At 43.4% G+C, this 11,590-nt stretch overlaps 1 protein-coding gene across 1 annotated transcript in view; it reads left to right on the top strand.

Annotated features, from left to right (window-relative positions):
• tes (testis derived transcript (3 LIM domains)) overlaps nt 1–7,657 on the top strand; it is a 13,674-nt gene extending 6,017 nt beyond the window's left edge. Inside the window, exons 3-7 of the mRNA XM_023429501.2 lie at nt 1,126–1,702; nt 2,676–3,347; nt 4,794–5,009; nt 5,095–5,253; nt 6,372–7,657. Coding sequence (XP_023285269.1) covers nt 1,126–1,702; nt 2,676–3,347; nt 4,794–5,009; nt 5,095–5,253; nt 6,372–6,563 — 1,816 coding nt within the window. The 3' untranslated portion in view covers nt 6,564–7,657. The remainder of the gene's footprint in view (nt 1–1,125; nt 1,703–2,675; nt 3,348–4,793; nt 5,010–5,094; nt 5,254–6,371) is intronic.
• The last annotated feature ends 3,933 nt before the right edge of the window (nt 7,658–11,590 follow it).

Below are 11,590 nucleotides of genomic sequence, written 5' to 3'. Positions count from 1 at the left end.
GGGGGGGTTTCTGGTCCTAATTCAGCTAAATAACTATAATTGGAGGCTGAGAACAACATGAATGCTGGTGGAGACACTGTTTTGTTTTGTTTTGTTTTTTCAATGTGGGGCAGTTTACATTCAGTCCAGACCACCCAGGGTTCCCTGTCTTACTTACCTCGTCTGTCACAATATGTGCATTTATTTGGACCAGTAATTGGACTGTTCCGTCTGGACAATTACCCACACATGGCTGGTTTTCCTGAAGACAGTGCCAGGTGCCCTGATGCCCACCACAGGACCAGCACAAAGGCCCACCACGAATCTGTGGTGGCAGTCTGAGCTTTGAAATGTCTGATGTCCAGCTACGAGTGTTGGACTATTACAGACACTGTGTTGGATCTGTAAGGATCTACGTTATTTGACTTTACACAGCACGTACATCTAGGGCGTTGTCATCAGGCTACACACACCTAAAGGTTTAAGGCGTCCTTGACTCCAGATATAATATCACCAGAAAGAAAGGGAAGGGTTTAATGTGAATGTAAATGTAAGGCACTTTATTCAGCCAGGCGTTTCCTCAGTCATGCATCATTTCAAAGTGAGCATATCACAGCTTACAAGACGTTTCTGGATTATAAATGCTGTCGTCATTGCTGTTTGCTCTCACCTATACAAGTCAAACTGTGTTTACAGAGCTTGACACAGCTGAGAGTGTTATTCCCCATCATGCTTGAAGTCTGTGGGCCTGGTCGTGCTGAAGCACGCCAAACAGCCGTAAATTATGTCATTGTTATTCTGCGAATATGAAGCAAGTTGTGTTGAGGCATGCGAGAAGAGAAGAGAAGATATTTTAACACTGAGCTCATTGTGTTGATTTAGTATTTTAGCAAATTGTATAATTGTTGTAGAAAGAGAAATTCCGATACAAAAACATGTTTTTGAAATTAAAATGCAATGAAGAGCAGAAGGGTTTAGAGATTCCAGACTTGTCCAAAGCAACGTGTATCTGAAACATGAAGAATACACAAGTAGGAAAATAAAGACCCTGTTCCACACTGAATCGAGCTTTAACTTAAAAACATAAAAGGTTAATATTAGAAAAATCCAAGCCCTAAATGTTTTTCCTGTCTTTCTCTTCTGCAGAAAAATCTGCCGAAACTGCAAATGTGGCCTCGCGGAGCACGACGTGTCGATGAACTCGGAGGAGAACAAGAAGGTAGGCAAGCTGTTCGAGGACACCAAATACACCGGCCTCATCGCCAAGCTGAAGACCGACGGCATACCCAGCTACAAGGGCAACATGATGACCGTCACTCTGCCCGCCTCCGCCACTGCTTACATCGTCCCGCCGAGCGCCACTTCCACTGTTGTGCCCCCCTCTGCCAGAGCTGGTTCTGTACCGCCTGCTGGAGCTTCTACCGGACCCAGTTCTGTACTGCCTGCTGGAGCTTCTAACAGGCCCGGTTCTGTACCGCCTGCTGGAGCTTCTAACAGGCCCGGTTCTGTACCGCCTGCTGGAGCCTCTGCAGGTACAGCAACCAGCGGAGCTCAAGCCCAGGCCCAGGCTCAGCCCGTACCAGCAGGTGCTGCACCAATGAAGGCAAACAAATTGCCAGCGCCACTCAGCGCCACATCAGCCAGCGTGATGCCAGTTCCCAAAGATGTGCCAATGAAGTCTGTCACCTATGAGTGGGCACCTCCAGTAGCCAATAAGTATCTGGTAAGGGTTAAAAAAGTCATTTATCAAGCAAAAATGAATAACACACACTTTTTAAAGCTTCTCAGATGTGGAGATTTGCTGCTTCTGAACGTTTTCTATCACTGTAAATTGATTATCTAGGAGTCTTTCACTGCAGCTGCTCAGACAAACAGGAAATTGAAAGTAATCCCCTCAGGCTCTGAGAACCTGTATTTGGCTAAATCATTAATGAATTGACAAAACAAAAAAAAATAATTGACCGATTTAATGGACAATAAAAAATCATCAGTAGCTGCTGCGGCCCTAGTTCGACCACTAGGATGGATTAGTATGGATTGTATTATTTCCTGTATATGAGAGGACAGCCAAAGATTTTTCTTTTCGAGAGGATGCTGTTTTTATTCACCCAAAAAAAATTCCTTTGACCTCTGCCTTTATCCTGAACGGTTTTTATGACAGCTCTCTGCTAACTAGTTTGATTCAGAAAATGAATTGCAAAGAGGCATTTAATTGCTGCTGCTTTTTTTGATCTGAAGTTTTCAAGGACTGTTTTCCCCGATCAGCACCATGATAAAGTTTTAGGACATTTTTAAAGAGGTTTGGGGTTGGTCATGAAAGCCTTTGGCCACTAGAGGTCCCAATAATATTCATATTAGTCCTTGTACCTAACTTAAAGTTATTGATATCACTCAGCAGGACATCACTGATGATCGGAGAGGTCGTGTCATTTAGAGTAGCAGCCACTTTCAGCATCTCACTCATCGTCTTCTTGGAATCAACTCACCCAGTCTTTAAAGTCCTGTATCTGTCTTTGTTGAGTCTAGTCCTGTATCTGCAGGTCCAATGTTTTGCATGTCTTCTCACCACAACACAGGACAGTTTCTCCTTACGTTGTTTCTGATTGGTCTTTAACGTCTCTCTCTGCACTCTTCTCATCTCTGTCCTTCACACAGTTTTCTGAGTTTTTTTCTTTTCTTTTCCCTCTGACTTGCAGGCGGTGCGTTACATCGAGCTCCTCCCACCAGAGAAACGTCCGGTGGCCGGTACAGAGGGAGCGGCTTACCGTCGGCAGCAGATGGCCCGCCAGCTGCCTGAGCACGACCAAGACCCGTCCATGTGCCATGAACTGACTCCCGCCGAGGTCAAGCAGATGCAGCAATTCGTCCGCAAATACAAGGATGAGGCCCTGGGGGTCGGAGACGTTATGCTGCCTGAAGAGATGGCTGCGGTTCAGGCAGGAGGGCAGGGTGGAGCCGGCGGTGTTGGTGCTGGAGGTGCACCTGGTGCTGGAGGAGCAGGGTTTGGCCCTGGTGCACCTGGAGCTGGGGTTGGCGCTGGGGGTGGTGTTGGAGGGGCTGGATTTAGACCAGGAGTTGGGGTTGCTGGAGCTGGAGCTGGAGCTGGAGCTGGAGCTGGAGCTGGCTTTGGGCCAGGGGCTGCAGGCACCGGTTTCGGGCCTATGGGTGGGCCTGGAGTGGGTGCCGGCTTTGGACCTGGAGCAGGGGGTAGCGGAGCTGGAGCTGGAGATGCTGGACCACTTTCAGGGCCGGGGACTGGGCCAGCTGCTGGCTTTGGGCCAGCTGGAGGAGCCATGGGCACTGCTGCCACTGCTGGAGCCATGGGCGTCCCTGGAGCTCAGCAAGCTGGACTACCACAACAGAACTTCGTAAGATGTTTTTATTCATCTATTGTCTGTTTATTCGTCTGTCACCCAGTCAGTTCTTGTCACTCTCTGAAACATCTACACACTGGCATCCAGGCCCGGGTGAACTGGATGAAATATTAATCTTCTGTGTTTTAAGATTAAAATTGATATTTTCTGATATTGATATGTCACAATATGGCACATAATGCAAAAAATAATAATTTTCAAAGTAATAAACTTAACTACTGTTTAAAAAATAAATGTACAGTAAAGACCTGTTGGTGCTACACTGGACACCGGACACTAGATGGAGCCATAAGACCAACTCTGACTCAGCCTCTATTCAGGATGGTGGATAGTGATTTACTTATGATTTACAACTGAAGTTTTTTTTTTTTTTTTTTTTTTTTAAATATTATTACCATGTGTGGTTATTTGATTCTTGTTGTTAGGAGTCTAATGATTTATTCCTGTTCTAGTTCTACCGTGACTCATTAAGAAAAGGTTTTGATATTGAAACGAAGCAGCAGAGGTTATGCAAGAGCAGCTGTTTCATGTATTTTTTCATGTTCTGATGTTGTATTTCCCTCCAGTATCCATGACTTCAAAATGTCAGTTCAATTCAATTAAATGTTATTCCTATGGCACCAAATTATAACATACATCATCTCGAGGCTCTTTGCGGAGAAAGGTAGAGGAAGAAAACCTCCAACAGATCCAGACTCGGGGCGGGCGGCCGGTTGAAAAGGAGAGAAGTAGGAGAGAAAGGGGAAGAGAGAGGAGGAAGAAGGGGAGAGAGAAAAGAGATGCACCACACTCTTCTATCCTGGCAGCAGCGACTTAACAACTTTGTGTTCGCTTATTCCTGCCTTCACACTCAGCCTGCAGCAGCTCTCATCTCATCATAATTAAAAACACCAGGGTCAGGTTACAGTGGCTGTGCCATCTGTGTTATAAAGGGGAATTCTGCCCATGTTAATCACTAGAATGTGTCATTCTCTGTGATTGAGGGAGAGCTGAGATCTAAGGCGAACAGTTCAAATGCTCCCTTTATAAAATGGCCTTTTTGTCAGATCAAAGGACGCCCTGCTTGACTTTGAAATGGACTCAAAAACAGGGATATTGCCCTTTGTGTAAACCTACTGAAAAGTGCATAATAATTCTTTGTTATTACTGAAGGGGATGAAAGGAATCTGTTTGGGACAGGATGCAACTGACTTTTCTAACACAAGTCAGTTGAGCTGAGACTGAGGCAGCTTTACACATACACGTCCGTATCCCGGTAGTGCTCATAATCACCTCCGGTTCCAGCAACTTACAATGAGCACGTTCTGACATTTTATAGTCTAAGTGATCGATTGAAAAATCCTCAGATTATTAGAAACTGAAATCATCCTTCCAACTATACAACAACAAGGAGAAAAACTGAACTGGAAAAATCTCTTCTTTTCTTTTCCCTTCTCCAAGACGTGCCATCACTGCCAGCAGCCGATGCGTCTGGGCGAGCCGGCCGTCTACGCCGAGCGCGCCGGCTACGATAAGCTGTGGCACCCAGCATGCTTTGTGTGCTGTACCTGCAGCGAACTACTGGTGGACATGATCTACTTCTGGAAGAAAGGCAAGCTGTACTGCGGACGCCACTACGGAGACAGTGAGAAGCCGCGCTGTGGAGGATGTGATGAGGTGAGAGGAGGTTATTTATGCATGCATCACTTTCTCTGCAGTTTTGAGGTTCGACTTGATCGACTTGATGCATGTCTGTCCACAGCTGATCTTCAGCAATGAGTACACTCAGGCTGAGGGACAGAACTGGCATCTGAAGCACTTCTGCTGTTTCGAGTGTGACTGCATCCTTGCCGGAGAGACGTACGTCATGGAGAATGAAAAGCCTGTGTGCAAGCCCTGCTACATGAAGAGCTACGCTGTGGTGAGACAGACCGTCTTTCTCTGGGTTTTTGTTTGTTTGAATAGTTGAAATTGTTGTTTGTTTGTTTGTTTTTGACGCTGCTATCTAAACCACAACAAAGATCCCCGAGTGCATGCATTCTTAGCTTGAGTGGCACTAACGAGGGTTAAAACCCTGAGCCAGGAATCCTCAACTCCTCATCGGACCTACAAGATATAAAACATAACGTAACATAAAATATTTTCTGTAAAAACCTAATAATAAATGTCACTCTTTAACTCTCAGTCATAATTTTTGAATTGATTTATAAAATTAAATGATAAAATTCGAAATAATCTTAAAAAGAATATATTTAAAGTGTCACTTTATTATCGCAGTTTATTGTAAAAACTGTCAGACCCCTGGTACAAGAGAAGGACTGTAAATGAACACAGGCCACCCAAAACCAAGAATGTGAAGCACTCGGCGTGTGTTTACATGATTTACCCGACGTAATCCCCTGCAAAGCCACTGTTTTCATGCAGCGTCATACTTGCCTTCATTCTGACTGTGTCATTGTAAACGTTAAGAACCAGGGATTCCACTGTGCAGCCAAGCATCACAACTGAATATAGTTTTTTTTAAGTTCCCACACTTTACACTTTTCCTGTGTTTTATTTTGAAGCATTGATATCTGTAAGAAGATATATTTGTGGTTTTAAGAACCAAAAAAACCCTGGTTCAGTTTAGTTTGGACTGAGCGCTTTGATAATTAATGTAGAACCTAGATCTGCTTTATAATTAAAAAAAAGACATAAATCTCACTTTATACAATATGGGACCTTTTTAAATGTTTGTTATTGATGGTTAGAAGTGAGAAAATAGCTCTACTTTTTCTTTTAGGCTTTCTTTTGGCTGTAAAGTAAAATTGCACTCAAAATACATAACACCTTTCAACAGTTGTGACCAATATTAGTTACATTTCTAAGCATAGACACTGCAGTGTTTTTCTTTGTATATTTGTTATGTGTGCATGCTTGTCTCATGTTTACACATAAAGGTTGATTGAATTTGTTTTAGTAAGAAGTACTGAGAAAAGGAAGAAAATAGATGATCTGATATATGACTCGACATCATTATCTCCTCCTCTTCCATCCCAGAAATGCGCCGCCTGCCAGAATGCGGTGGAGCCCGAGGCGCAGAGGGTTTCCTACGGCGAGCACCACTGGCACGCTGAGCCGGAGTGCTTCAAGTGCTCCGGCTGCTCCAAGTGCCTGATGGGCCAGCGCTTCATGGCCGTGCAGGGCTTCCTCTTCTGCTCCGTGGAGTGCAAGAAGAAAACCATGGCTTAGCGCTGCCAAAGCAACTCTCTCCATCTGCTCCACAACCACTTGTGAAACCAGGACAGGTTCAGCTGAAACTAGAAACCAGAGCAGGGAAAACAAACACTGGTGCAGCTGCGGAGACAGACTTCGGTTGTGTGGTTGTGTTAACATGAAATAGAGTGCCTGATACCTCTAATATAGAGATATACAATAATAATGAGTCCATTTGCATTTGGGTGCTCTTTCCTTTCTGTCCATGAAAGATCACAGTATTGATGAATCTGTCTCAACTTCTTCTGTCCAGTTTGTTCTCTGCCTTAAAACCGTCGTCTTCCTTCGACCAGTAGATTATTTTTTGTTTTTTTCTATGCTTTTCTTGCACTGTGTTTTCATACTGATGAGATTAATTTTGTATTGATCAGACCAATTTATTCATGTTAAACCTGTGTCTGTTAAATGGTATTAGCGCTGAACCTATTGTTAATTTAATGTGCCACCTTTTACTGCTTCTACTACTGATGCTCCCCCTCCTCTATGCAGCAGTATGACGAGCAATATTAGCCAGGTTTGGGCTTGATTTGCTTCCAGTGCACTGTATTCCAGATCGAAGTGAAATTATGATATAAATTATAATAATAAACGACCTAGGACTTGTGTCATATTTCAACAGCTTTGACTGAAGAAAATTGACTTCAGTTCCTGAATTGAAGTGAAATTACTGGAAGTAAATAGCCCCAAATCTGACAGCAGTATTATTGGCGGTTTAATAGTATTTTCATATTATCTTAAGGGAACAAAACAATGTGAAAACCTTGAGTAAACACCATCAATTAGCAATTATTATTATTTATTCTTTATTTGGATCCACATTAGCTTTCACAAAATGATCTCTAGTCTTATTAAATAAATGAACAATGGTTACGTGCAAAATAAATATGCAACTACTTGTTACTGCTTGTATCACCGTCTGGCCCCATGACAGCCGTAAACACTGTAAAGCTGTCACATAGGATGACTTGAGGAAAAGCCACTGTAAATTGTTAAACATAAAACTTTTTACTTTTGTTATTTTTGTGCCAAGTACTTTCCTTTTCATGCAATAAACTGCACTTTAAATTGTTTGTTTTTTTCCCCAGTAATTTGATTAATAACTTAAAAATCCTGAAATATGGAGCAGTTTGAGTTTTTCACTTGACAACTAACGACTACAACTATCCTTCACGGCTGTTGTTCTCCCACACAGCTGTTTTCACTTGCTGGATTAGGTCTCTTCTCAGGGCAGTGTGTGATGAAGCTCCCTTTAGCTGCTGAAGTGATGTGGCAGCACGTCTGATCACCAGGACAATAACACAGGCTCACTTCAGTGGGACGCAGCAAGTTAATGTTATTGATTACACCTGTGCTGCGACAAAAGGGTCTCCCATTTCATTTAGTGTGTCGACCTCATATGGTCTAATCAGTGTAAGTGAAGACACCTGTGTGGATGTGCAGGGCAGCTACTTAAGATGTGAAGAGTGTCACAATACTACACACACGTCCTGGGTACTAGTTGCTGTAGTATACAGACTTGGACCAATGTGCATTACTGTTTGGTAATGTATGCATCTCTAATGCCACAGCTAATTAAACATCACATGGAGAAAGCAAAATGTTTTACCATGTGCTCTTTGGTTTTGCTGCTGTTCATTACCATCCACAAAGCAGACACCTCCCTGTAGATTATGTTCTGCGAGTGAGCCACTTTTCATTATCAGCACAGGTCACTTTGACCCCTGCAGGACCCATGTTGACCCACGCCCTGACGTATCAGCTGTTACTCTCCGATGGGAACCCTCTAACAGGCCGGCCATGATGGAAAAAGCACCTCTGAAGGGGCTGGTGTTTTCATTCACTAACTGGAAACTGTGCACAATTCAAGGAAGCTCCATCTCTGAGGAGCCCCATTGTTTTAAATGGCAGTCGGCCCAACGCTGTGCTGCTGTTTCCCCTCTTTCGACCACAACTCTACCAGACCTGGTGTGACCGAACGTCCTGGCCACGTCCAGGATCACCCAGTTGTAACCCGTCTCCAACATCCTCCTGGATCCTTACTCTAATTTTCTCGCTTCAGAAATTCCTTTCTTTTCCCGTTCCTACGTCACAGGAAGTCAGGACATTTTTGGCTTTTGTGTCGATCGAAGAATGAAAGCTTTTGTTTTCTAAAGATATAAATGCGAGTGTTCCCTCGTTGTCTTGCCTAAGAAAGGAGCTCACAGGTGGGGTCGTCTTCCTGTAATATTGTGTGCCTGTTGGAATTTGCATGTGATTTGTTTTCGTGCTTGAATTTGAATTGTGCTGCAGTTTAACACAGGAATTTGCATTGTTAATTAATTCCTCACTGGAATTTGCATCGTGTGTCCTTGAGTGCCAAGAAAGGCGCCTTTAAATAAAATGTATTATTATTATTATTATTATTATTATTATCGTTAACTTGAATCCCACCTCGACTCCATCACACAAAGGTACCACCTTTGGAAGTGGAACTTGTTTTACTCTCTGGGTGTTTGCGCGTGGAGAGATGAAGCTGTGACGCTCAAGTGTTGATTTGCTTGTGCCTTACTTCACCAACACCAATGATGATAAACATTTCTGGTTTTCCCGAGGGAGCTGGATGATGCTGTCTCCAGAGGTGGAAAGCAACGCCAATGTTAACTCTTGTCTCTAATACGTCTTTTCTTCTACTGAAGTTAGCATGCTAACCAGCTAGCCCCAGCGCGTTCCATCACTTTCCAATGGCGACTCATTGCAGCTTCCAATCTGTCCTATAAACCTAGCATTGATCAGAGGGCGTATTATAACCTCTTGTGTAATAAAGACAACAATGGCTGAAGCTCTTGTCAAGCGACAATCACCACCACCTGCTCCCGGCAAGAAGCCACATTCTGCAGCAGAACAAACTTAGAAAATAGCCCCTTCAAGAGTCACTGCGTTGATTGTGTTAGACGGGGGTAACTCCACAGAAAATGCATGAGTTGATGGCAAAAACAAATGGCAACAACAATTATCTTTGCCGATTTTGATTGATTTTCATCTGTTAGCGACACATTTCAGGAACACTTGGAAAGCAAGACCAAAGAACCAAAGAAGTAATGAGTCAGATTTGTTTGCCGGGAGCGAGTCTCTCTGAGCTGAATATGTGGAAGACCTGATCTTCATAAATCAAGCTGAGTTTGGACTTAGATAATCCCTGTCATGAATCACAGTCATGAATGCTTAAATGTAATACAGCAGCATCTACGCACGCTTCATCCACTGTCTAAGCAGTGAGTCAGAGAGATAAAATCAAGATCAGATTTTGTGAGTTATTTGGAATTTAAATTTTCTGTTTCAACAGCCTTGAGCTGTTACAGTTTGGAGATGCCACACAGACTGTTCACAACTGAGCACAAGTCTGTTTCACGGCTTTATGATTGAATTACAACACTACTGTTCGTCGCTGGGCACAAACAGACTCCTTCAAAGATCTCAGGTTTTATTTAAACACATTATTACTGTAAATGGAGGGAGGCTGCAGGGTGAGGATTACTTGGACTCATATCTGAGGCTTATCACAGTTGTCTACTGTTGGCCTCAGACTGCAGATAGATGGTGGTTGACAAAACAAACTCACTCTGTTTTGTTCTCCAGATTTTCCCGAACAGATTAAAGACTGAGAAAACAGATTAAAAACTTGTGATCCTATGGATTTCTTGATTTAGAAACCTTTTTGACAACCAACCTTAAACTCATAGCTCCATTGCCTTGTGGTGGTATTAACCAGACAACCACAAGCCAAGTCTTTTCTCTTGTAATACCAAAATATGGTTAACACTTTCTAGCTTTTCTAGTGTGGTATCTTCTTTGTCTCATGGTGCATCAAACCATAACGACTGATTACTGCCTCCTGAGTCTGGAGGGAAACACCCGGGACCGTCTCCCCGCCAAGTGGATGAGTTATTCCCAAACGAGGTTAGCTGCGTTCTTTAGTGAAAAAAATCAAAACCAGTCATTATCAAACTTAAGTTAAGAATATGCTTCAGCTACTTGATGAAACAAACAGTGCAGAGACAAAGAGTCAGAGCACCCTGATAACATTCCCGTAATGCTAGAAATATAATGTAAGAGAGCAGTTCAGGCATGCAAAGCAGACCGTGGAAAGGCTTGTTATTTAATCACTGTGATAACAGCAGAGCGGTGAAGTTTAGGAAGATAACAGACTGATACATAGTGAAGCGGCAACTGTAAATATTCATTATCTCAAAGGAAACAAGTTGTCTCTGAGATTCAAAACAAAATGTCAACAGTTTTTCAGATTCCACAAATGGCAGGTTAAGGTGAGGGCGTCGTACTCTCTGGGCCCCCGTCATCCCAGGTTAAACACAGATGTACCGCACAGTGGAATCTCAGAAGTCTCCCTGACTGAAGACACAGCAGAAACACCAGCCACTCACTGCAGGCATCCCGACACAGCTGGTACAAATGCCAGCTCTCTGAGGCTCCCGATAACTCACCACCCACATTCCTCCTGGGGAGGGAGGAGACAGTGAGCTGAGCGGGAGTGATTCATTTTTATGGAATGCTATCATAGAGGAGGGTATTACAGGCTGTGATCCAGCCAACAGGACCAATCATGTTCAGCGATACAGTCGGACAATCTGTGTGCCTGTGTGGCTCATGTGTTGAGTCTTCATCTCACTTAGTAAAACTATTGTACTTTTTCCGGTGCTGCAGAGAATGATCTCCAGGCTCCATTGGAGATTAAAGGGTTAATGCAGCTTTTAAATAGTACTAATCCTGCAACTGCAAAAAAATCCCACACGTTATGGAACTTGTGCATACATTACCCACAATACAACTCCATAGTCTTCATATGTTTACTATTTTATTAATAATAATATGTCGGTATGGTATGACCAAGCTACAACCTCCAGGGCTGAAAAATGTAGGCAACACAGAAGTGACGAAACCTGCAGTTCCTCGAACGGCCACTCGAGGCCGGCTCCAAAAGCGAGTCGATCCCCATCGACTCGCATGTT

This window comes from Seriola lalandi, unplaced genomic scaffold, assembly GCF_002814215.2.
Source record: "Seriola lalandi dorsalis isolate HSWRI2012SDOR001 ecotype SW California unplaced genomic scaffold, Sedor1 jcf7180002054894, whole genome shotgun sequence".
In the NCBI taxonomy this organism is placed as follows: Eukaryota; Metazoa; Chordata; class Actinopteri; order Carangiformes; family Carangidae; genus Seriola; species Seriola lalandi.
Note: the sequence above shows the minus strand (reverse complement) of the source record. Positions and strands in the feature narration are given on the sequence as shown.